The 24263-nt window shown below is 56.9% G+C and overlaps 8 protein-coding genes and 1 pseudogene across 8 annotated transcripts, besides 22 other annotated features; all 9 read left to right on the top strand.

Annotated features, from left to right (window-relative positions):
• Positions 1–135: 135 nt before the first annotated feature.
• Positions 136–162: a microsatellite.
• A 98-nt stretch (positions 163–260) lies between these two features.
• Positions 261–495, top strand: TraAM80_03328 (hypothetical protein; annotated as a pseudogene).
• Positions 496–781: 286 nt separating this feature from the next.
• TraAM80_03327 (casein kinase II, alpha chain) lies at positions 782–1756 on the top strand (the record flags this gene model as incomplete). The annotated part of the gene is made up of 1 exon (XM_029380303.1): positions 782–1756. One exon carries the CDS (start codon positions 782–784, stop codon positions 1754–1756), a length of 975 nt encoding a protein of 324 aa, XP_029239782.1.
• A 372-nt stretch (positions 1757–2128) lies between these two features.
• Positions 2129–2186: a microsatellite.
• A 94-nt stretch (positions 2187–2280) lies between these two features.
• Positions 2281–2322: a sequence feature (A-rich).
• Positions 2323–2355: 33 nt separating this feature from the next.
• Positions 2356–2386: a microsatellite.
• A 778-nt stretch (positions 2387–3164) lies between these two features.
• Positions 3165–4961, top strand: TraAM80_03326 (uncharacterized protein; the record flags this gene model as incomplete). The annotated part of the gene is made up of 1 exon (XM_029380302.1): positions 3165–4961. One exon carries the CDS (start codon positions 3165–3167, stop codon positions 4959–4961), a length of 1797 nt encoding a protein of 598 aa, XP_029239781.1.
• Positions 4962–4995: 34 nt separating this feature from the next.
• Positions 4996–5024: a microsatellite.
• A 276-nt stretch (positions 5025–5300) lies between these two features.
• Positions 5301–5321: a microsatellite.
• Positions 5322–5533: 212 nt separating this feature from the next.
• On the top strand, positions 5534–7702 carry TraAM80_03325 (UDP-GlcNAc:polypeptide N-acetylglucosaminyltransferase; the record flags this gene model as incomplete). Its single annotated transcript, XM_029380301.1, has 1 exon — positions 5534–7702. One exon carries the CDS (start codon positions 5534–5536, stop codon positions 7700–7702), a length of 2169 nt encoding a protein of 722 aa, XP_029239780.1.
• A 340-nt stretch (positions 7703–8042) lies between these two features.
• Positions 8043–8060: a microsatellite.
• A 9-nt stretch (positions 8061–8069) lies between these two features.
• Positions 8070–8105: a microsatellite.
• Positions 8106–8309: 204 nt separating this feature from the next.
• Positions 8310–8330: a microsatellite.
• A 181-nt stretch (positions 8331–8511) lies between these two features.
• Positions 8512–8537: a microsatellite.
• A 23-nt stretch (positions 8538–8560) lies between these two features.
• Positions 8561–9028, top strand: TraAM80_03324 (uncharacterized protein; the record flags this gene model as incomplete). Its single annotated transcript, XM_029380300.1, has 1 exon — positions 8561–9028. One exon carries the CDS (start codon positions 8561–8563, stop codon positions 9026–9028), a length of 468 nt encoding a protein of 155 aa, XP_029239779.1.
• Positions 9029–9150: 122 nt separating this feature from the next.
• Positions 9151–9179: a microsatellite.
• A 390-nt stretch (positions 9180–9569) lies between these two features.
• Positions 9570–9589: a microsatellite.
• A 25-nt stretch (positions 9590–9614) lies between these two features.
• On the top strand, positions 9615–12044 carry TraAM80_03323 (uncharacterized protein; the record flags this gene model as incomplete). The annotated part of the gene is made up of 1 exon (XM_029380299.1): positions 9615–12044. The coding sequence occupies one exon, from the start codon at positions 9615–9617 to the stop codon at positions 12042–12044; it is 2430 nt and encodes an 809-aa protein (XP_029239778.1).
• A 242-nt stretch (positions 12045–12286) lies between these two features.
• Positions 12287–12316: a microsatellite.
• Positions 12317–12347: 31 nt separating this feature from the next.
• Positions 12348–12383: a sequence feature (G-rich).
• A 16-nt stretch (positions 12384–12399) lies between these two features.
• Positions 12400–12438: a microsatellite.
• A 139-nt stretch (positions 12439–12577) lies between these two features.
• Positions 12578–12595: a microsatellite.
• Positions 12596–12801: 206 nt separating this feature from the next.
• Positions 12802–16716, top strand: TraAM80_03322 (uncharacterized protein; the record flags this gene model as incomplete). Its single annotated transcript, XM_029380298.1, has 1 exon — positions 12802–16716. The coding sequence occupies one exon, from the start codon at positions 12802–12804 to the stop codon at positions 16714–16716; it is 3915 nt and encodes a 1304-aa protein (XP_029239777.1).
• A 509-nt stretch (positions 16717–17225) lies between these two features.
• Positions 17226–17260: a microsatellite.
• Positions 17261–17435: 175 nt separating this feature from the next.
• Positions 17436–17458: a microsatellite.
• Positions 17459–17493: 35 nt separating this feature from the next.
• Positions 17494–19749, top strand: TraAM80_03321 (uncharacterized protein; the record flags this gene model as incomplete). The annotated part of the gene is made up of 1 exon (XM_029380297.1): positions 17494–19749. The coding sequence occupies one exon, from the start codon at positions 17494–17496 to the stop codon at positions 19747–19749; it is 2256 nt and encodes a 751-aa protein (XP_029239776.1).
• A 399-nt stretch (positions 19750–20148) lies between these two features.
• Positions 20149–20173: a microsatellite.
• A 138-nt stretch (positions 20174–20311) lies between these two features.
• Positions 20312–20353: a sequence feature (A-rich).
• Positions 20354–20425: 72 nt separating this feature from the next.
• On the top strand, positions 20426–23968 carry TraAM80_03320 (phosphoric diester hydrolase; the record flags this gene model as incomplete). Its single annotated transcript, XM_029380296.1, has 1 exon — positions 20426–23968. The coding sequence occupies one exon, from the start codon at positions 20426–20428 to the stop codon at positions 23966–23968; it is 3543 nt and encodes a 1180-aa protein (XP_029239775.1).
• A 146-nt stretch (positions 23969–24114) lies between these two features.
• Positions 24115–24153: a microsatellite.
• An 85-nt stretch (positions 24154–24238) lies between these two features.
• Positions 24239–24263: a microsatellite.

Here is a 24263-nt window from a genome sequence, read left to right as displayed (position 1 = left end):
ATGTAACGAGGTGCGGTAGACAATTTGTGTTGATGATGCGTGAGGGCTGTAACGGTATCGTTTATTACTAATGCTGAGGAATGTTTACTCCTGCCATGATGAAGTACAGTTGTGGACTGAGTGACAACGACGTGTGTGGGGTGGGGTGGGGGGAGGGGGAGGACTTGTGTGGTTCGTGTCTCGGCGCGTTTGTATCCACGCGTGTAGATGCATAGATAAGGAGGGGGGAGAAGGAATGAGAGACCGCGTGACGAGGGGCGGTGTGTGCATGCTGCGTGGTTGTGTGTCTACTGCCCCCCTATTTTCTTTTTTTTTTCTTTTCTTTTATTTTTTTCTCTTACATTTCTCCCTGGCCTCCACCTTCGCTCCCTCTGGTGTGTGTCTGCCGCACACTGCATGACGTGCGTGAGTGGAGCGCGTGTGCCGAGCCAAGCCCGGGGGCGCGGTCTTCTAGCGCATATATTTACACAGGGCCGCCCACTCCTTCCACACACACACACACACAGCAGTAGAGTACCAGCCGCCATGGGGGATTCGGTTTGCAGCAACCGAGGTAGTGCATCAAACATCCATGCGCGGGACACGGCGCAGCGGCAGGAGGTCAAAAACAGCCTTGACAGGCTCCAGACCACGGCAAATAACAAGGACAACAACGCCACTCAGGATTTTGCCGCCCCCAACGGTGTCCTCGCTGTGAGTGAGCACGGACATTGTGACCAGCGTGGGTTTGTTCACCCTTTTTGGTTTGTCAACAGCAACATGCCGGCCTCCTACTGGGACTATGAGCGAGCGACAATTGAGTATAGCAGCGGGGAGTCCCTACGAGTTGATACAAAAAATTGGCCGTGGGAAGTATTCGGAGGTGTTTCGCAGCCGCAACTGCCAAAACGGGGAGTTGTGTGTCTTGAAGATTCTCAAACCGGTCCGACTGAGGAAGATATATCGCGAGATTACGATTTTACAAAACCTCTGCGGGGGTCCGAATGTGCTGCGGCTGCTGGACGTCGTCATGATACCGCCAGGGGAGACCCCGGTGCTCGTGACAGAGAACGTGGAACCCGCCGAGAGCTTTCGCAGCCTCATGGCCACCAACAAGCTCACCAACTTTGACATGCGCTACTACCTGTACGAGGTGCTGCGTTGCTTGCACTTTGCCCACAGCCGCGGCATCTTCCACCGCGACATTAAGCCGCAGAACATTATTATTGACCACCAACGCCGGAAGCTGCGGATCGCGGATTGGGGGCTGGGCGAGTACTACATTCACGGCCAGGCCTACAACCTTTGCGTTGGCACGCGACACTTTAAAGGGCCAGAGCTGCTCGTTGGCCTCCGCCTCTACGACTACTCGTTAGACATCTGGAGCGTGGGATGTATCCTGGCCGAGATGCTGTTCCGCACCTTTCCTTTTTTCCGCGGCGAGAACAACGAGGACCAGCTCTTCCAGATTGTAGACGTGCTTGGCACGGAGGACCTTGTGCGGTACACGCGCAAGTACAACATTCACTTGCCGCAGCACCTGCTGGCGCGCAGGGGGCTGCTGAAGTGCCCGAAGCGGCCGTGGCACTGGTTCGTGAACCCCCGCTGTGCTCCGTGGTGCGACGCGCAGGCGCTGGACCTGCTCGACAAGATGCTGAAGATGGACCACCAGGAGCGCATCCTCGCCGCTGACGCGATGCAGCATCCCTTTTTTGATCCCGTCCGAAGCGCCCTCCACAACGAGCCGCAGGAGCAGTACCCTCACCTGCAGAGCTGACGCCCTGTGAGGCACGTGCGTGTGCGTGTGCGTAGCGGAGTGGAGGTGGGGGGTGAAATGAAGCGGCGAAGGCAATTCCCTTTTCCTCCTTTTGCCGCACAGACACGCGGCCGGCGACGCTTCAGTCAGTGACGCGGACGAGGAGGTGCAAATTAATAATAAATTAATACATTACACACACAAATGCGTATATAACTTCCACAGTACCAGGCAAAGACGCGGCGTTGCAGAACAAGCCAGGCATCAGACACGCAGAAACGTAAGGGATAACAGAAAGGAGGAGTAAGCAGATGAGTGGATGTACAACGAGGAAGGCGATGTAGTGGAAGGAAGAAAAGAAAAAAAAACCTAGACCGAAAAAAAAAAATGGTGAAAAAAAAGAAAAAAATACAAAAACAAGGCCGATACAAAACAACAACAACAACAACAAACACACACGCACGGAAAGAAACGAAGAAGGTGAAGAAAAAAAAAAACCATGAAAAATGGGGTGAAGACATCACCGCGCTTTGGTTCACACCCTCTTTTTTTTTTTCTTTTTTTCTCCTGCTTTTTTATTTTTCTTTGCTCTTCCACTTTGCCCCCACCCAGACGTATGCATATATATATATATATATGCATGCATGTATACAAACACACGTTGAAGAAGGACGGTGTGCTCTGTTGACGCCTCGCTGTCCATCCGTCTTGCGATTTTACTGCGGACGGCAACACACACAAGTTTCAGACACAACTTGTCCGCATTCCCCCCCCCCTTTTTTATTTTTATTTTTGCGTCCACGCACTTTGAACAGGCAACGGCATCACGGTCGCGCGAGACACGGCGGGCACCAGGATATAAAAATCCAATGGATTGGTGGATGCCCCGGCGCGCGCTGCGCCGCCCCTCGCACACACACGCACCCATGGGGCTTTTCCATCTATGTAGAGGAAACAAGAGAAACGGGCGGCGCAGCGAAGGCGGAAGTGGAGGGTGGGGGAGTTTTTGGGTAGGTGGGATGAGGCTTACATTGAACGTCCGCGCCGTTTTGGATATATTTTTTTTTTTCTGTTGGCGGCGTTCTTAGCGCATGGCTGGACGGACGGTGGCGCGCACGCCGCCTTTATGAAAGTCTCTGTATGTGGCTTTATTTTGAAATTTTTTTTTTTTGAGTTTTAAGTTGTCCAGGGCCGATGCATCCGGCGCTCTACCTCTCACATTTCCGCCGCTGAATGCTCGCAGTAGGCCGTCGCTAGGGTCTGCTAGCCACACAGGTGGACAGACACACGCGTCACTTGTTCAGCCCTCACACCCACTCTTACTTCCACTCTCTCGTCTTTGCATTTCCTCCGTTTTTCTCAATCCACCGCTGCGACAACTTCTCTCTTTTTTCTCTTTTTGGCCTTTCTGAGCAAATAAAAACCGAAGATGGGGCTTCCTTCGCGGGTGGCGCTGGGGTGGCGCGGGGCTCCATGCACTTTGAGCCGCCGTCATGCGTGCCGTGCATTCCACACTGTGGGCGGAGGGGGGATGGCCCCGACAGGTGCGGGTTTTTGCCAGCACACGTACAGCCGCCCCTCAGATAGCGCCAGGAACGCGGCCGCACAGAGGCACGCTGCATTCCAGCACTTTATCCGTCTTCGGAGCTCGGAGTACACCGGCACACGTCTGCCGCCCACGTGCGATCCAGCTGCCGCAGCCCGCGACGGCGAGGCGCTGGGCGGCTGTGAGGCGCCCATGAAACACGCACTGGAGGCGATTGACGTGCGCCCGGCCACTGGCAGTGGGGCGGGTTGTGCGGACGCCGACGCCACCGTGAGGGATGAGCGGGAAAACGAGAAGGATTTGGGGAAACACTCGCGGCCCGTTCCTTCCGCCTCCGTTTCTTCTGAATCTCGTGGACAACGCGATCTTCGTCGGCTGCATCGTCTCGCAGCTAGAACTGCCAGCGAGACACGCCAGGCGCAGTTCCGGGTGGAGTACGAGCGAGCGGTGCACATCCTACGCGACATTCGTGTGGCCGTGGAGGCGATTGTGCCGCCGTGCCGTGGCCGCCATGGGAATGACTTGCGAGGGCTGCGAAAAGACTGGCTGGATTCCAGTGAGGCAGTACGATTTGAACGACTGCACCAACTTCGCGATACGACAAGCCGACTTTCGACAGCTCACTTTTTGCCTCTGCCTGTGGCCACCATTCTGCAGTTTCTTGAACTTATCGGGGGTATTGTTGCTCTTCTGCAGGAGCCACACACTACTGCCCACGGTTACGTCGTGCGGCAGGCGGTGCGGGCACTCTTCCTTGACGCCGACGCCACACCAAAGGTAAGTCGTGGTGGCGCCGCTGCAAAGGCAATGCATGCACGACCGCGGCTTGTATCGGGCCTTCATTACTACAAACTTCTGCGGTCTGTGCTCTCGCTACCCGGCACGGAGTCCATTGAGGTGTCTGACACCACTGGACGAGGGATGCTCGTGGAGGAGCTCTGTGTGCGGCGGTTAGGCGACGGCGTAAACGTCTCTGCGGACACAAGCTCCAAGCCGTTCCTGCACGAGATTGGACCCATGCGTGCGGTGCGTGTGGTAGCATGGTGTCTGCGTCAGGCGGCGTTCTCGCCTGCTGTGTTACACCAGACGAAAAGGCGCTCCTCCCTGCCACCGCGTGGAGAGCTGCGAATTCCGTTTGGTGTGGGAAAGGAGTACACTCAACGTGTATTGGCCTTCTTTGCGGGGGAAGACTCTCGTGGAGACGCCGTGAGTAGTCAGGGCGAGGGCGAGGGCGCGGCGAAGCAGAGAAGCCTGTTTGGTGCAGCGGAGTTGGCGTTGCTGTGCAGCGCCATTGTCTTTTACGAGATTCGGACGATGGAGGCTGTGAAGGTTCTCGTAGAGGCCGCGCCGGTGTGCGCGGCGGAGGTGGATGCGTTGTCGGGTCACCAGCTGAGCTGTGTCATGCTGGCCTACGCGACACTGCAGTACCACGGCGACCTCGCACAACACCCCCCGACACCGCTTCACGCCACGCTTTTGTCGAAGAGCACGAAGCAGACAAACTTTTACTTGCTGCTGGGGGAGCGTGCGGGGGAGCTGGGCGAGGAGTTGCACGAGGACGACGCTGCCCGCGTGCTGCGTGCGCTGGCGATGGTTGGTGTGGAGCACGAGGGGCTCCGTCGCTCGCTGGAGTCCAGCATGCGTATGAAGGGGTTGCGCCGTAGAGTTTTGCTCTCATGAACTGCTGCGACGTGTCTTGCACAACTCCAGGCAAACACACACACACACACACACACACACACAATGATGGTGATGGTGCTGATGACTGCGTCACTTTTCCGATAATTGCTTGTCTTTTCATGTTCTCTTTTTCTTTTTCTCCATGTGATTGTGTATGTCCGCCTTCTTTTGGCTGGCATGGTGGCGCGGGGCGGGGGGGAGGGGGGCAGAAATAGACGGGGGCCAGGCCTCTGCGTATTGTCGATGTGTGGGTGCACTGTGAAATGCCCACCCGCGACCGTCGCAGCTAACACATCTGATACATGAAGGAAGAGGACGGGGGAACTGCCTGTGCAAGCGATTGTTATTATTATTATTATTTTGCTGCTGCCGTTTTTTGTCTGAGCTTCTTCGCTTCTTTTGGCTGTGCCTTTGGGCGGCTTTGGTTCAGGGAACACAGACGCATTGCTGCATCATTTACACTGTAGTAGAGTCGCAAAGGGCATAGACACAGCGGCGGCATCACACCGCGCAGGTGGTGGTGGGGTGAGAAAGTGGGAGAGCGGAAGAGAAAAAACAAAAACAAAAAAAACATGCAGTTTGGTGAGCCCAACGTGTCCCGGCAGCACAACTCACAGCGGCAGCGATGTGTGAAGACGACGGAGGCAGAGCGGTACGATGGCCGGCCGCACCGGACGGACGCGAAGCCGGCCAGAACGTTATGGCAGGCCGTGGGCGCCTGCCTGAGCTCAGACGCGCACGTCATTAAGTTCCTGCTGGTGATTATTTTCATTCTTATTGTGATGTGCCTCGGGCTGATTGGCCTGAGTGCTTGGATGCTCCTCCACAGAACCAACAACGCACCGGTGCTTGAGTCGTCGAGGAAGTTCTTTGACAACAACGCCATCATGGACGTCTGGCGACTCTACGACGCCGCGCAGAGGTCGGATGATGAGTACCACAAGACTGCCCTGCGTGAGTACCTGATACGGTACAAGAACCAGGTAGAGCAGCGGCGAGAGGCGTGGAATCTGCAGCACAAGGTGACTGAAATCGACGTTAAGGACGTCACTGGTGGGGAGGGGCCCATACTTCCGCGTTACACGCCCAGCCCCACGATGCGTTTGCCGTCCCTCATGGCGTCGTTGCGAACAATCATCAACCGTATTGAGTCACAGGACCCGGAGAAGGGGCTAGAGCGCGCCGGCGCGTTTGTTGAGGAGCAAATGAAAGAGGCAGTGGCGGCAGGCAGTCACACGGGTGAGATGATTGAAGAAGGCGAAGCCGTTGAACCGCTGGATGATATTCTTTATCTGCAACTCCGTCGCCTGCACGAGAGCGCCAAGCACGATGCCGCGGCACCCACAACACCGCACAGCACGTGGTGGGAGAATGTCAAGGCAACGGCTCCTTCTGTGTACACAAAGAGGTTTTACTATCCACTAAGGCGCTTTCACCGCATGCGACGCTTTTCTGCGGAGACGCAGGCAGTCACCGCTGCATGGTTTGACGCGCTGGTGGATGACTACTACGGCGAGAACGTCACCCACTTTTCCCCACCGACGTTGCCAACAGGGTTTGCAGCCTTGATGTCGCAGGCGGTTGCCGACAGTGAGGCAACTTCTGCGCCGCTTGCGTCACCGGCACACACCGGCTCGTTGTTTGTCAACATCGCAAGCTTTCGGGACAAGGAGTGTTGGCCGACGGTGGACCACATGATTCGACGATCTACAAACATGTTCCGCGTGTACTGGGGAATTGCGCAGCAAAATTACTACACCGACCTTCCTTGCGTTTCCGAGGATGCCCTGGAGCCGCAGCCGTGCTTGGCGGCCCCCATCACACCGGGTCTTGTGCTCAGTGATGCAAACTACGACGGCGCGGTCTGCTTTCCAGCGGATAATATTCGGGTTCGACATATTAACTCGCATTCCGCTTTTGGCCCAACGTACGGCCGCTACATGGCGATGCTCTTGTACAGGGGTGAGGACTACACCTTGGTGCTTGACTCACATAATCGCTTTGTTTACGCCTGGGACACCCGCATCGTTGCGATGCAACTGGCCCTGCAACACCCCAAGGCCGTGCTCTCGCACTACCCCGAGAGCTACGACGAAACAAAGGGCACTGAGTTCAAGTGGGAGCGCACTACCACGGCGTATTTGTGTCAGGCCAAGTTTCTCGAGTCAGCGGGGTATCTGCGGCTGATTGGCATTCTTATTGATGACGCCAGCTCATTTAAGCGGAATGCGCGGCACGTGAGACCGTACTATCTGCCACAGCTCAACTTGGACCCCAATGTGGTGCGGCCGCTGCCGCAGCCGTGGGCTGCTGGGGGGTTCATCTTTGCGAACGCGTCCATCATGCGCGAGGTCCCGTTTGATCTTCACCTGCCGCACATCTTTGACGGGGAGGAGGTGATGTACTCGGTGCGGTTGTGGACACACGGGTACGACATTTACTCCCCCAAGCGTGGTATTTGCTACCACTTTTACGGCCGTCCAAAGGAGCCCAAGCTGTGGAATGAGGCGCATCGGTGGTACACCGTCCAGGCCCACTCACGCCGTCGCATTCAATACCTTTTGCGGGCGCGGGTGAAGGGGGTGGATGTGTTGCGGGTTCCGAAGAACACCCAGGATCCGGTGGTGATGGTAGATGCGGACCGGTACGGCACAGGGCGGCTGCGCAGCGTGGAGGAGTGGTACAAGTTCGCCGGAGCGGATCCTGTGCAGTATGTCCTGGACGGTCGTTGGTGCGGGTGATTGGCGGCAGGGGAGGGCGGGGAGCTCGCACTTGCGGTTTAGAGGAATGCCTTTTTTTTTTCGAGCAAAACAACCAGCAAAAACAAAATACAATGCGTCAAAATAAATGATGAGAAACAAAAAAAAACACACACACACAAAATCAAACAAGAAGAAGAAATGGAGACTCGTGTTTGTTTGTTTTCTGTTTTTGAGGTTGAGCTTTTGGCCGTGTTATTATGCCTCTATCACTATCTTTGCCCGCGGGGATCGATGGTGTGAGTCCGCTGAGGGACTACGTGGCGCGGCGCAGTCTTCTCTTCCGCACGCGAGAATGTAAGAGAGTGCGGTGTGTGTGTGTGAGAGAGAGAGAGAGAGATGTCTGGTGGGGGGAGGGGGCGTGAGGGGAAGGAGGAGGAGGCGGTTGGTGTCCACCGCATCCCTGTCCCTCCCTGCCTGTGTGCGTCTATATCTCTAACCTGTGGGCGTTTGTTTGGACAATTATTTCTTTTTTTTTTCTTTTGTTACGCTCTTTAGTATATGTGGGCGTCTCGGTTTTTTCCCTTCCCGTCGGTGGCCATCGCCTGCATGGACCTGTGAGGCTGCTGCGCGGCATGCCTGTTTTGGCCACACACACACACACACACACCCCGTCGCTTTTTTATTTTCTTCGCCACTCCATTCGCTGCCTCTTTTTGTTTTTTGTTTTGTTTTTAAATTATCACTTCTGTGGCACTCATATTTTTTTCTTTTTTCTAATTCGTATTCGCTGCGCCGCCGCGATGTCTCTGCAGCTGCTACAAAAAGGAAAGTAGCCCTTTAAAAAAGAAACACACACACACACACACACACATACCTATTCGTTGGAAGTGCCCGCGGATGGTTAAATTGGAGCTGCGAGAGTTTGCCGAGGCCACCCGGCGCATGGTGCAACTCAGCGGGATGAAGAAGTCGCGGTTAATGCTGCGCGCACGCCCCAGCAGCGGCCACAACACGTTTGTGCTGAAATCGACGGACGGACGCACCACCCTCACGACGCGGGTGACGCATCAGGGGGAGCTGAAGCTCGTGGAAGGCATTGTGAACGACTTCGTTGGGAGCTGCACTTCCGCCGTAGCCTCGCTAGGGGGAGGCCAAACGTCACTGCCCGCCCCACCACTGCCCCCCGCTCCCGCGCCGGGCAAGCAAGCGGAGCGTGGCGGCATCAGCAGCAGCGCCCCGCAGCTCTCTTCTTCAGCGGGAGGAAAGGGCGGCAGCAAGCAGGTGGGGAAGTCTGCTGGTGGCGGTGCGAACGCCAACCAGCATGAACAGCACGGTAACAAGAAGCGGAAGGGTGGCCGTCGATAGGCGTCGTTTTTTTTTTTTCTTCGTTGGTTGGGTGCATGGCCTGCGTCGGTGCAGGGAAGATGGCTGCGGGGTTTCTCAGCCTCTTCCGGTCTGCCCTTATGCGTTACAGTTGATAAACCGATACACACACACACACACAAACAAACAAACATATTTTCCCCACCGTCTTGTTCTCCCAATTGCTCTGCAAGTGTGTGTGTATGCTTGTGTGTATTTTAATGCGGTGGCTGCATTATCTTCCCAGCACTACAATGACTGCTGCAGGAGGACAATGAATGCCAACGTGAGGGGGGAGGGCGCAAGCTTCTTCTGTCTTGTTTTGTTTTTGTTCCTCTCGCGTTACGGCTGCGTCCATGTGCCGCACCTGCATGGGTGAGAGGAGGGTCTCCACCCACACAACGACAGAAAAGTAGATACTCACAGAGAGAGAAGGGAGTAAAAGTGGCCCTCATAGAAGTTGGGGGTGGGAATCGTTTCTCCTCCCACTATTGCGCATCATAGACTTGTGCAAGCCGGACCAGCAGGAAGACGTCAAGTGTCTTTATTATTATTATTATTATTTCGTGTTGTACGCGCGTGTGAGTGGATGCATTGGATGTGGGCACTGCACATGCTGGAGCGGTGCAGGATGCGGTTTCGGCGATCGATGAAGCGCAGCGTGCGGTTGTTCGTTCTGCTTACGATTGTGGCGCTTTTATTGCTGCTGAGCATTGCGATGTTTGACCCCACTGTGGACGAGGTGGACGCGGACTACATCGACGTGGAGGACATCGCCCACGAGCTTGAGAACCCGACGCGTCCTACCCACCACGACATGGCGGGGATGCAGATGCAAATAAAGCGCGGACGGGAGTCCATGCTGCTGCACGCAAAGGACCTTCTTTCGTTGCTGCAGCGGTTTTCAGATGAGATTACGATTGCTGCCACCAACGCCAGGCCTGGGGAGGTGGTGCGGCCTGTGGAGAAGACCCTCACGACCCCCGAGTCTGTTCTCTCAGAGTACTACGGAACAGAGCTGCTACGACTGAACAACTTGCACGAAAAAGACCTTGACGCTGGCTACGCGGAGAACGTGGTACACTCCGACACCTACTGGAGCCCGTCTCACGTCACCCGCCGCGGTTACGGACTCGAGGGAAGCATCTTCGTTGGCGTCACGCATAGCCAGGAGGCGTCGTCGTCGTCCGACGTGGAAACGGCTTGCGCGGCGACGGTGCGGAGTCTCTACGAGGCTGCACGCTGGCCACTCGCGGTGTTTACCGGCGTCGTGGATGTCACGCTTCTCACGACGCCCACGCCACGTGATACCACCGCCTCCACGGCGTCGTCGAAGAATACAGAAAGTCAGTCACCAGAGGAAACTCCTGCGTGGACGTCGACGCCGCCGCCGCCGTCCGTGTGTGTCCCGCGCGCGTATCTTTTGCCCAGCTGTGCGGAGCGTGCCTCGTTTTGCCCCACAGACAACATCTTCGTCCGACGGGTGCGGGTTGGGCCGACGTCGGCCGGTACTGTCGGTGCCGCGGGAAATGCACGGCGTCGCAGGATGCATCCTCTGTTTTCCTCCGTCGCGGCACAGCGATACGCAACACTGGCGCTTTACCGCGGCGAAACGTATGTCATGTTCATTACCGCCGGTTTGCAGCTTGTCTTCAAGTGGGATGTGCTGACCCGCATTCTGTGGCTGCAGCTGCCCTCGCGCCATGCGGTGCTTTCCCAACCCCCCGTTCCCATCAGCCGCCAGGCCGTCCGTGTGGCATGGAACGCTGTGGTGGTGAAGCACGTGGAGGGAGTTATCGCCACCACCAAGCTGTTCTCCAACGGGACGGCGGAACAGACGCATCGGTCGAAGCTGAGCGAGGAAAAACTGGGGAACGGTGTGGATCGGTGGCTTGAGTCGATCCAGTGGGCACTCAATTTGGAGGCGGTGCAGCTTCAGCTCGCGAGGGATGAGGCGGCAGGGAGCGGCGGGAAGGAGCACACCGACACCGAGAAGGATACGGGAATGCGGGAGGAGGATGTCGTGTCGTACATTTTCCACCATGACGCGGCGGTGTTTCGCCACGCGAAGGAGCAGGCACCCATGACGGGTGGTGCCACGCCGAGGGAGGAAGGACGCACCCCTGGTGCGGCCAGCCGCAGGGACATTCAACTCTACTGGCTACGACAGTTTTATGAGAGCCTGCGTGAGGCGTTAATGAAAGAGGTGGTGGAGCGAAATACCACGTCGTGCCTTTCTGGCGTTCAAATGAAGGGGCTGAAGTCCCGACAATATGCTGAGTCCCTCTTTAGACTTCATGCGACACGGGTGAGGCGGCTTAGCCATGCCATGCAAGACCCTCGCTACATGCGGCCCTCGCCCTTTCATGCGTGTGGCGGGAAAGGCGAGAGTGCATGCCCAGGTCCGTCTGAGGCCAAAAACATGTGCCATAGCGACGTGATGCTTCCATACTTGCGGCAGGCTTGGGTGACCACAGACTTTCTCTTCGCTCGGGCAGAGACCTTTGTTAATCTCCCACGCGAGGGCGTCGATGGCTACGGTGGTCCCACAAACGCGGATACAGTGCGGCTGGACCCTTATCTGAGTTTTGTGGGCGCCGACGAGGAGGCGGTGCTGCTGAGCGCACGGCTCTGGACACACGGGTGGGATTTATTTTCCGCAACGGAACCAATTGCCTTCACCGTGGCACAACCGCGCACGGAGGCGGCGTCCGAGGCAGATACGTACACGCTCTCTCCAACGCTGCAGCGGCTGCGTGAGCAGAGTGTGACACGCCTGCGGCACATTCTTTTTGGCAAAAACGGCGCTGCGGGCACCTCCCCAAATGTGGAGGCTGCGGCATTGCGTGACGTGGAGCATTACGGTCTCGGTGAGCGGCGGTCGAAGGAGCAATTGTTTTACTTTTCTGGCCTTCAGGAGGCAACGCGGCGGGAAGGATTGGTGGAGTCCGACGCCGATGCTCAAAATGCAGAAGAATCCAACTGCCCCGTATTTTTCTGTCGCAGTCAGCAATCATGAATCCGGCGGTGAAGGGGATGGCGGGAGAGGGCGTGACAAGCTGCGAGTCACGTTTTCAATGTGCACTGTTGGCTTGCTTTGTGGGTTACTGCTGCAATGATACCGGTAATTACGCGTAGGGTAAAATTGTAACTTGTGTGCGTCTGGTGGTGACATGTGGGGTGAGTGGGCGCTGGAAGTGAAGGCTGAGCCTCAAAGTGCGGCTCCCCATCTTTCTTTTTTTCCTGTAACTATAACGGTAGATATATATATATATGTATATATATATATATGTAGAGTTACATATGTATTGAGTTCCCCTGACCCCCCCCCCTCCCCCCGCTCCCTCTCTCTCTCTCTGTGCATGTGGCTGTGCGTTATTGTTTTTTTTGTTGTTGTTGTTTCTGCGGTTGTTTGCGTTAAGTCTTCTTTTTTTTACGGTGTTTTGTGTTGTGCGGTTTTGGCTGCCTCCGGGCGGAGAAGACGTGCGTGTGCGTTTCTCTGTGACGGCGGAATGATGCATGGGCAGGGATCCCTGCCTCTAGCGCATGGCTTGCTGCTGCTGCTGCTGCACTCTCATCGCGGCTACCTCATACTTCTCTTCGCGTTGCCGCCACTGCACATGACAGGAACGAGAGCTAGCAAGGTAGACTGATCGCGAGGCCCACCGCAGGGGAGGGGGAGGGGGGGGGAGGAAAAGCAAAAACAACAAGAATAGAGAAGGAGAGCACAGGCAGAAAAGGCGAGGGTTGCAGGGGGCAGCGTTGAGGCGGGCGGAATGTCCTCCGGGGAAGCGGTGCAGGAGGTGCGGCGCATCTTCACAAACAACACCGTGGAGCAGGTCCGCGACTACCTCAGCACCATCACCCGCGGCATACAAGAGAGCGATGATCGGCTTAAGCATATTGTGGGGCAGAGTTACCGCGACCTCATTGCGGCCTGTGATCAGGTGGTGGGGATGGAGCAGACCTGCAAGAGGCTGCTGCAGCTGCAGAAGGAGCTGCACATGGAGCAACAGCTGACATCGTCTGCATCGCCGTCGCCGCAGGCTCTTCTGGAGGTGTTGGAGCTAGAGAACTCCTCGCGATGCGTGGGCGGCACTCCATCCCCCGCGGCGACGCTGTGTGGATTCCAAGAGGAAGAAATTGTGGACGCTTCAGCGCATGCAAACGGGACAAACGCACCGAGATCAGCTTTGTGTGAGAGGCTAATATTTCAACAGCGCTGCATTGCAATTGAGGGGCTGCTTGGGGCCCAGCAGGTCCAGAAGGCGGCCACCGTCTGGCAGGAGTTACGGGATGGGTTGGAGGGTGAGACGACGTTCACCGTGAAGAGTGTGACGGCGATGGAGGAGTCATGCAACACGTTAGTTGCTCACGTGCGCGACAAGCATCAGGAAAAGCAACGTTTGTTGCTGGATTCGTACGGGAATCGCATTCGACAGGCAATTCGTGACTTACTTCGCAACGATGCGGATGATGCCGCGCGACATACAGTGGACTCGGCGGGTGGGGCAAAACAAACGATGCGAGGCGCTGACAGTAGGAGCGACATGCAGCGGCAGGCGACAGGCACGGTGGTGGACAGCCTCGCGGAGGGGAGTGAAGTTATGGCAGCGGCAATGACACACATGACGGAGGCGCATGCGGCACTGGGCGTCCTAGACGCCGTAGCCGCACCAAGTGCCCTGCAACAACTCATTGCACTCGTGGCTGCCATGATTGAAGGGGAGCTGCAGTTAATCTCTGAAGCAGTCTCCGAAAGGATGCCGCCACGACGAGGAAGACGCGGTGGTGCAGGTGCGCCGGTGAGTGTTGGGGGCCAGTCATCTGGTGCGGTGGGGTGGTTGCGGGGGGTTTTGACGCTTCCGGTGTGGCTTCTGGACGACGAGGCGGCGTCGCAGCTCTCGAAGAGATGGACGCCACCAAACACGGAGGCAACAAATTTGGGCAACACAGTTCCTCTAACCGCAGTAGCAACAACGACGACTACCAGTAATACGGGTACCACTACATCTGGTAGATTTAACGGTGAAGCAAACTCAAGGGCGAAGGACACAGCCATTGCCTTGCATCTGCTACAGCGCACTCAGCAGCTGTTTTTTCACCTTGTGGCCTACGCGGCGTCGGTGCTGCCGCGGCTCTGTGGCTCCGAAAGGGACGTCAGAAACGAGGCCCCGTTGCCGCAGGACGGGGCTGCTTCTGCTGCTGCCGCCGCCGTTGTAGAGAACAAGGGAGAGGATATCGATGGGTACGTGGATTACCAACGGCAACAGCGTTCACTGCAGTCACTTCTCACACTTCGAGGGCGGCTGTTGTCTCAGCAACAGGAGGATGAGGATGAGGCGAGCAAAGAGGCATTGGAGCTTGGCGGTCGAGTGGCTAAACGCGTGGGCGTTACTGTGACACGGGATGTCTTGTCCAACTCGCTTCGCAGTGCCCCGGAGGAGGCGTGGGAGGCCTCATTGAGTGGATCAAGCGCACTCGTGCCGCTCACTCTTTCGGGTGGGCCTAGTGCGCACAAGCGCTCGCGGCTGCGAACGATGTACGTTCGCGAGGTGATGCGGCAGGTGTGTGGGATGCAGCTTCTCGACCCGCAGCTTCTGCAGCGACGGCGGCTGGCAAAGCCGATCTCCGCGTCGGATCCCGGCAGCAGCAACAGCGAACGTGCGGCGTCTGCGTGGGCGGAGGTGAGGCGGAACCTGACGGCCGTGCAGGCGACCCTGTCACGGCTGTTGGGTTGCGTCGCGGACGCTGGTCTCCTGCGCAGCCCGCGTTTTGTGGCCATGCAGGAGCGACTCGCACTGCAGGAGGCCACACGACTGCAGCAGTGGCTCAGGCAAAACCTCGGCCAGGGCGCGGTGCTCTTCGACATCGCGTGGTGGACGGAGACGGTGCACAACACGACGGAGCGCGCCCTTGTGAATGCTGTCCGCACGGCACTGCGAAAGGCGGACGTCGTCTGGAACGCCACGCTGCAATGCATCCAGATGGAGAGCTGCCGCCCCCAGCGTGAACCGTTGCCAGCCCCGTCACAGGCGCCCCCACCACCTGCATGCGTGGACGCCTCTGCGAAGGCGCGGCCAATGACGTTGTCGCACTTGTCCCAGCGGCTTCTGTCCCGCTCACTCTCTGTGAGCCAGCTCATTGCTGCGGTGCACCGCAGTGATGGAAAGAGACCTGCGTCTTTCGTATCGTCTTCGGCTTTGGAAGGGCGCACCCGCACTCGTGGAGAAGAGGGTACCACAACGAGCGCGCTTCTCGCCCGTGCGGTGGTGCAGTCTATGTGGACACATTCCAAGGTGACCGTTGAGGGAACGACAGAGGGCGCATCTCAGCTGAACGCACGCGGTGCTCGGAGCCTCACTTCCGACATGCCACCAGCTGGAGGCCTGTCGGCGGATCTCGTTACGGCGACGATGGGTGGAAGCAAGCGTGTCATGCCGCTTGACGTGGTGGATGAGATGCTGTTTGTAGACGGCGGCGAGGCTGAGGAAGAGGAGGAAGTGGCTGAGGAAGGAGAGGAGGGGGGTACTCCTAATGCGCAGGGAACGGAGGGCAATAAGCTGCAAGCAAAGAAAAAGGCATTCGTCTCCTCCTTCATTTCGTTGTATCCAGCATGCTTGGATGCAGAAATGCGTGAAGGTGAGGACCAGGTCGCCGTGTCTGAGCGAAGCGTGTTGCTGCATATGCTGCAGCGCATTGCTAACTCTGAGAAGTTGTGCGCCGCGGCGCAGACACCCGTGCAGAGTCTCATCACGACGTGGATGTCGGGTGCTTTGGGGCGCGTACAGGCGATGATGCAGAGCGAAACGGCGGAGCATCAGCAGCCTCAGCAACCGCTGCAGCAGGGGGAGTCCTTTGAATGCCATGCGGCGATGATCGTCTTTTTTCATCGTCTCTCGTTGCTTGTGGATGTGCTGCTGCGCGTGTTGGAGGCGACGCCAGCGGTGTCAGCCGCGGCAGGGACACTTGTGCAGGAGCTGCGTCAGACGGTCATTGCGTGCCATACGCCATGGGTGCAGCTCCTGCGACGGGAGTGGGAGAGTGGACTCTGCACGGCATACAGGGAGGCATTGGCGGCCGTCACAGCCCCCACAGTTGATGCCGTTGCGCCATCGCTGGTGGCACGGCGCTACGCGCTGGAGTATGCGGCATGCTGGTATCATGTCTCTCGCCATTTGAATCCGCAGGAGCGGAGTGAGGAGAAGGCGGTGGAAGCGGGGGGACAGGCAGTGGCGTACCCAATCCAGCTCACTCCACACGTGGCGGAGCTCCTGTTAACGTTGCAGCATATCCTGTACACGGTTAGCGTGGGACGGTGTCTACACGAGACGGTATTTCCGCTTGTTGTACGCGAGTTGCTAGACGGCACGGCAGCGGCTGCACTGAACTTTGTCCTGCCCACCCTGACCTCTGACAGGCGTACACACATGAATGGGGATACGGGCAGCCATGGCGGCAGCAGCGATGCGAGCAACCCTCAAACCCTGCATTTGCAGATGATGACGGACCACGCGACGGACGTCAGCAATCGTGACGGGGGCACTGACGGCGACGGCGGCGTCGATGACGACGAGAAGGAGGAGGCGCTGTTGCAGTTGTACTTTGATGTGCAGTTTATCACCAGGCTTCTTGTCCCACCGGAGGCGGCTTGCCGTGTCCTCCACGGCGGCGGTGCTGCGTGCGATTGAGCAGCGCGTGGACCCCGTCACCTGGTCACTCGCCTCCCCGCTCCTCATCTCCGCCAATGAGCAGCTGCTGCGGGCCACAACTCTCTCGTTTGGCTCCTGGTGCGCCGCGGCCGCCGCGGATGTGTGGAACGCGGCCGGGAGCGACGTCAACCGAGCCACGGCGAGCACGCGGCCGTCCACGTTGCCGCCGCTCAATGGGGCTATTGCGACGCCCACAGAGCGAGAACGTTTTCCGTTGCTTCCGCTAGCCGCGACTGCCCCTTCCCTGCTCCCGACTGCCGGGGGAACGTCCCTCACCGCCAGGGCACGAGGTGGAATTGAAGGCAGAGGCGGGGCGACATCCTCCCTGGGGACTGCTGCTTCTGCCTTTAGTCGCCGCATGGATGCCGCGTTACCGGCTCCAGCTGCGGAATGCAGGGAGACTGCGGCCACGTCCTTCACGAGCTCGCTGTTGTGGGGTGACGGCACGAAGAAGGGATGGATGGGGTCTTTATGGTAGCATTGCCATGTTATTATTATTATTATTATGTTTTTTTTTTTTTATGACCATCATTTCCTTTTCTTCTTGTCTTCTGCATGTGCTCCTCCATCACGGTTGCTGCTTCTGCACCCACGCACTATCATTGCACCTCTGCCTTGCATTCGATAGTGATGGGTTTGCGCGTGCGCACAGCGACGGAGACAGCATTATCTCTCTTTTTCTTTTCCCTACTCCTCTTTGCGTGTGTGTGTGTGTGTGGTGGGGTGCACCCGTTATTGATGCTTGGAGGAAGAAGCATGAACCAGGGAAATCAACAGCATAAATGCGTAAGCCACGTAGAATTTCATTACGCGGCGAATGGCAATGTGGTGGCGCTGCGTGAATGGCTACGGAAGCACCCAGAGCGTGTGAACATCCCCAAACCCGGCTCAATGTACACGCTGCTGAGTACAGCTGTTAATTGCTGCCGTCTCGAGGTGGTGCAGATGCTTGTTGGCGAGTTCCACGCCGATATGGGGATTCCTTGCGGGGGCATCGGCAACACATGCGTGCACACTGCCGCATCCAAGTGTTCTGTTGACATACTTTCGTATCTTCTCTCCTGCTCCCCCCCACTGAGGCCAAATGCGTTTATGGAGTACCCACGCGACATCGCTGAAGCGGCGAACGCAAACAAGGAAAGCAAGGAGAAGTGCGTCGCCATGCTGCGAGCCTACGAGGAAACATCTGGTCAACCGAGACTGAAGCAGGAGACGGGAAGTAGTGCAGTGCTGCAGTCACTGCCGCAGCATCCGCCTCAACTTCCGAGGCAGTCTTCATCGTTGGCGCTCTCGCGGCCGTTGGGTACTCCTGCTACCATCGAGAAGACGGCGCTGCGCGACCTCATTCGCGAGGTGAAGCTCGACGATGATGAAGACGAGGGGAGCGGTGCCAGTTGTCAAACGTCGCACATGTGGCTGGAGAAACGAAGACAGTCCCAAGCCCCATCCCCGTTGCTGTCCACCCTACACGGCCACCGCGATGACCTCGCGGGGAAAGGCGGGCTCGACGCAAACTGCGGCAGGCCGCGTAATGAGCGCAGCCTTAATACACAGACGAATTTGCCGTTAGATCTACGGGAATTCCGTCGTCAGTACGGGGGCAGCTTTGATTTTATAGAAGACACCCACAGGTACGTGATACGAGGCCTGCTGCCGTACACCTTCAAGGAGTGTGTGTACTACACCCCCGTCATCATCACTCTGTGCAAGCCCACCGATGCGGCGGGGGACGAAAGCGTGGGATCCCAGCAGGATTTTCACAGTGACTGTCAATCAGGGAGGCCCCCTCCTGTTGCCCGCTACCGGGCCCTCATTGACCGCAAGCGACTCGGGACTCTCTTCATCAGCCGCCGCGCCACGTACATTGATCCCTGCACTGCTGCCATCATCCCAAGTGCAGTCGATGCGTACTACCGAAACCTGCTAGACTTTGTGCGATACGCCGTCCTCGACAACTTTGAGCGCATCCCGCCACTGACTTCATCCAGCAATGAAAGCAGAGCCGTCCAGGACGGCGTCCCGCTCTTTTCCCTGTACCCGCGGCAGCGGGAGGCAACGCTGCGTATTATGCGTGAACTGTCCTTATTCGGCGATGGGGCCTTGACGTACGACTGCGCTACTTTTCGGGTGGAAGGTTTTCTGCCGCTGTTTGTCCCCCTTGCATCTTCAAGTGGAGGTGGTGGCGGTGGCAGAGACGCCCATGCGGCTGGTAAGGTCGTCATAAATGCCGCCTCCAGCCCGCCCCTTGAAGACCACGGCGCACGAACGAAGGACAGCAAAATTGAGGCCATGCTGGCTGGCGATCTTATTATGAAGCTGCAGCTCCGTGTCCAGTTTGACGCAAACTCCAACTTTGAGAACCCACCACGCGTCTACTTTACAAACGCCACCACCAACACCCTCGAACCGTGGAATAGCTACGAGTTTCTCTCACAGATTATCTTTGACAGCACATGCGGAGAGGTCTGCTGTGGCAAGCTTAGCTCATTAGCGGGTTGGAAAGAACACGGCTCCCTTCTTACTGTGTTAGTGGAGCTGCAGCAGAAGGCAACGTCACTGCTGATGGAGTATTGTACGACATCCGCGTTGTGTGAGAGCAGCAAAGGTGAGGCTGCCGCGGCGCGGAAAGGTGATCCTGTGTGTTCCACAACTCCATCAACTTCCATGCAGTACGAGACGCCGAGTGTAGATCGGACGGGGTTGGAGGAAGACATGGGGTTCATCCTTGTTGGACGGCCGACGACGGGAACTGCGGAGGCGTTGGCCGCTGACAACAACAGCAACAACGACAACAACGACAGGTGGACGTTAGTTTCCCACGGCGATGATACGGGCACCGCCAGCATGTGCGTGTTCTGCGCGGAGGCGGAGCGGAATATCGTGCTCCTGCCATGCCGCCACTTGGTGCTCTGTCGTGCGTGTAGTCTTCGCTACAGGGACCGTCTGGCAGATGCGATGCTGTGCCCCATCTGCCGCACCCCCACTGAAACCGTGTTGGAAGTCTTCTCGTGACGATGCGCATCTATCTGACTTGGGTGCGGCAGGGGGAGTGTGTAGCACGCGGGCAATAGTTGCATAACTCGCCTTTTTGTTTTGTTTGTGGGTTTCTGCGTGTGTGTGTGTGTGTGTTTCTGTGTATTTGTGTGTGTTTCTGTGTGTGTTTGTGTTGTCCTCAATGCCGTGTGCGACGCCTCCCTTTTCTGTGCCTTGCAGGAGGGGGCTGGGGAAGAGGAGGACGCGCCAAACAGAGAGGTTCACCAACGAAGACGACAACAAAACCAAATGAAACAGAGAAGAAACAAAAAACAACAACGAAATAAAAAAAAAGAGCAACAAACACCTCTTGAAGAAGAGATCTGCATTTATGAGAGGAGTGTGTGCGCTGGGCATGGCGGCCACCTCGCTTTATCCTTTTTTTTTTTATCTTTTTTTTTTTCTGTGTGCATGCCTGCGAGTGTGTGCGTGTGTGAGCCTGAAGGGGTACTGCAAAACCATCGAAGGAGAGGGGTGGAACGGAGCGGCGGAGTATACCAGGCGAAGGCGTGGGCTACTTCACACGTGTATTGCATTCCTATTTATGTATTTGTTTTCCCTTTTTTCTTTTTGTCTTTTTCTTCGTTGTTGTTGCGATTTCAATGCTTGTGTCTCTTGCACCCCTGCATCTTGAGCGGAAAGGGGGCTTACCAACATGTCTGCGGCGCCGGACGCCGTGAATATTGTTGTGCACCTTTCCGGCCTTCGAGCCGATGTTATTTCTGCCGAGTTCAGACGCTTCAGCGCGGCCCAGCCGCGAGGCAACCGCCCCTACGCGACACTAGCGTTCTTCGAGGAGCAGCTGCAGGAGCAGCAGCAGCGCTACCTCCCGCCAAGCATGGAGCAGCTGCGACTGGCACTCGTGAGCGATGCGGGGGAGATGGGCAGCTGGGGGGTGACGACACCACTTCTGCTTGAGAGAACATTGCCGTCGTTGGATAACGAGGACACGAAGAGAAATGATGGTGGAACAGACGATAACCTCCTTTTTTTTACGGCGTCAGTGCGTGTGCCAGCCTCTTGCATTGCGGAGCGGCTACTACGGTTCCGTTTGGTGATTGTGGATGAACCCCTACTGCGTGCAGTGACCGCGACGACGACGGGTTTGGCTTCTGCCACGGCGTTTGCTAAGACTCCTTGCATCGCGCGCGGCATTACGCCTGGTGGCGCCATCGTTGCCGTGGAGAATACCTACTGGGGGCCGGACACCGTGCCGCTTCTTGCCGACGCCGATGGGAACAGCTGGAGGGCTCACATTAACCTGCAGGACCGTACGTTACACTTTGCCCGTGCCTCAACGCAGTTTCCGTTCTTGTCACAACTGTGCGAGGTAGACAAGGTGAACCCTGTCTCCAGGGCGGGGCCTCTCCTCTCACTGACACTGTACGCGAATGACCCACGAACGCGCTTTGAACGCCAGACATGGCTAGAAAGTTTACCACCACATATGCGCGACACTATGATTTACCTGCAGCGTGAATATGCGCGGCAGTCGGACATGGGCGACACGCCTGGCAAAGGCCCACTGTTGCCCTCCTCCTGCTTTGAGGTTGAGGACATTTACCCCGTGCGCTGCGATGGCAGTTGCTGGCGCGAGGGACACCTGCCAACGCCCGCTCCCATGGAAAAGCAGAAACAAGTCGTGAAACAGGTCACGAAGCGGCGGAAGCCGCCCAAGGAGACTGAGAATGAGCGGGATGCATCCCTACAGCGGACCAAGCATTATTCCATAGGCAAAGACGTAGGGGGGTGGGATAGTCTTTCGGCGACCTCCTTTGGATCCGCGGATCACGCGTGTAATTATTGGCCCTCGTGGCAGCAGCAGCAACTCCCTCCATTGAACGGGAACTCCTACACCTCGTGCGATAACACCACCACTGCCGTTGTGCGGCGTGGCTGGTGTGTGGAGCCACTGCATGGCGTTGACCCCGTGCGCCCCTTCACCCCGGGTGACCCACAGTTTACAATGCGTGTGTGGCACTCGACGGTTAACGTAGCACCGCTAGAAGGGCGTGGGCTGCAGATTGAGGCCATGATGCCAGTACCTATTTATGGGGTGAATGCTGGGGATGGCAGCAGCGTGGTCTCAAACAAGTTGACGGCATCCTCGCTGGCCCCCGACCTCTCCTTAACAGTCACGTCTGCGGAGTGGAACGCATGTCATCAGACCGTGGGCATGGAACGCGAAGATGCCAACTGCAGCAACAGCAGCGGGACGAGCATCAGCAGTCATGTCAGTCGTGCGGTGGTGGTGGGTGTACGATGGGTGAAGGGTGTTGCTGTACTGCAGCCCCCGCTGTTTAAGCATCACACCAGTGGCACCCTTGCCATTCCGCTTTGCTTCATGGACACAGCCCCTGGCGTTGGTGGCACTCCAACGGCCTACTGGCACACTGTCTACGTCCAGTACCTGTTTATCTTTCCCTTTTACTATCCACTGCGCACTACGCTTGAGGTAATTCGCTCGCTTTCGTCACTGGGCCGTTTAACAACAAAAAAACCCGTTGGTCACCGTGGACTCGGCAAGACGTATACGCGTAGGGACCCATCTGATTTGTTGGACGACTCCACCCCCTCCTCAGCGAAACCCAATCCTGTGAAGAAGAACCGCCTCACCGTGAAGCTGGCGGAGAACAGCCTAGAGGCCATCAACGCAGCCCATAGACGAGGTTGCGACATGGTGGAGTTTGACGTGATGCTCACACGGGATCGCATTCCAGTCGTATTTCACGATCCACTCATTCAGCTGCAGGCACGGAAGAAGCGCGGCGCCGGAACCCGCAACGGCCGCGTAGAGCGCCGAGTGTCGAAAGACGGTTCGCTGGATTTTTGCAACAGCCCCGTCTTCCTCATGGACAGTGTACCAATGCAACAGCATCACGGCCGGCATCACCAGCCGCCGCTGCAGGCCCGTTCCACCGTCCTTATGAAGTCCGTGTTGTCGGGCGTTTCCATGACTCCTGAACAGGCGTCGCCGAAGATGTTTCATATTAACTCGCAAAATATGCTCAACTTTGCCTCCGTTCCCATCGCTCTGCATCAGTTGACAAAGCGGGAGCTGGATGTGGTGACCACGGAGACCTTTTCGCATGTGAAGGAGCACAACACGCTGCGCAATTTGATTCTGCGGCACTGGAACCAAATCATCCGCGTCTCCCGCAATCGTCAGCGACTGGAGTGCATGCAGAAGTGTGAGATTGAACCACTCACAGGGGAGTCTGAGTTTAGCGGGTGCATGCCAAGGGAAAAGTGGGGCAACGTCGGGACGCAAGAGCGGGGCCAAAATAAGTCGCGGTTGCGCCAGCGGCAGATGCTGGCGCAACAGGAGGATGTGACGAATCACATTTGCACGCTGCAGGACCTCTTTGAGGGCACCCCGCCGACGCTGCGCTTTGATCTGGAGGTGAAGTTTCCTTTTCAACCTATTGGGGATAGAAACTTGTTTCTGCAGACGGACGCCTTTGAGGTAAACGCCTTTGTAGATGACATTTTGCGCGTCGTTTTTGCCTTCGCCGACCAGCGGCAGCTTGTCCGGGATGAGCGGGGGGACGCGACGGAGCGGCCCCGCGACGTCATCTTCAGCAGCTTTGAGCCCGATGTCTGCCTCGCTCTCAAGATGAAGCAAAGCCGCTTCGACGTTGTGTTTCTTTGCGATACGCAGCTGTCGGAGGATTTCAAGGACTACCGCTGCTTCGGGCTTGTGGAGGGGGCCCTGCAGTTTTCCGTTTTCATGCATCTCTCTGGCGTCTCCATCCTCGCCGCGTCGTTGTGTACCAATGAGCAGATGAAAATCCCCAGCGACCACAGCGTTCCCCGCCTGCCGCGGCAACCCGCCTCCCTGCGACTGGAGATTGAAAAAGCAGGACTGAAGACTGCGGCTGCGTTGAAAAGAAATGAAATGAACGAGAATAACACTGACGATCTTGCTAATGAAGATGGTGACGGCCATGTTGTTATTTCCGATCCACGCGAGGCGCACTGGGCCACGTTTGATTGCTCCCGTGGGAAAGCCATCGCCTCCTATGCGCATGCTCACCAACAACTTATATGGTCATGGGGGGAAAAGAACAACGATGAACAGTTTACCTACGTGCAATCGCAAGTGTTTATGATCGATGCCATTATCACCGACAATGTTCCCTTGTGGACTGCGGCGCATAATTCCATGAGCCCCATTGGCACCACGCTGTCCACCTGAACCCTTTCCTTTCTACCTTTCCGCACCCGTACAAATACCTACGTGCCCACGCACACATGTATGCGTGTCTGTATGGTTGGATGGAGGCCTACTATGCCTGTTGCACTCGTGGGAGGGAATGCGCTTGGCGCGCATGAAAGCGAGAAAGAAAGAGAAAGAGAAAGAGAAAGAGAGAGAGAGAGAGAGTGGCTATATAAAAAAAAGCTGTATTGCTTTACACATAACTAAACAATACATTTATTTATGAGGTAAGAATGCAGCCATAATAGTAAAAAAAAAAAAAGAAAGAAAAAAA

The sequence above is a fragment of the Trypanosoma rangeli genome (genome assembly GCF_003719475.1).
Source record: "Trypanosoma rangeli strain AM80 chromosome Unknown Tra_15.4_contig_00086, whole genome shotgun sequence".
Classification (NCBI taxonomy): Eukaryota; Euglenozoa; class Kinetoplastea; order Trypanosomatida; family Trypanosomatidae; genus Trypanosoma; species Trypanosoma rangeli.
The sequence above is the reverse complement of the archived record's forward strand: the minus strand, read 5'-3'. Positions and strand labels throughout refer to the sequence as shown.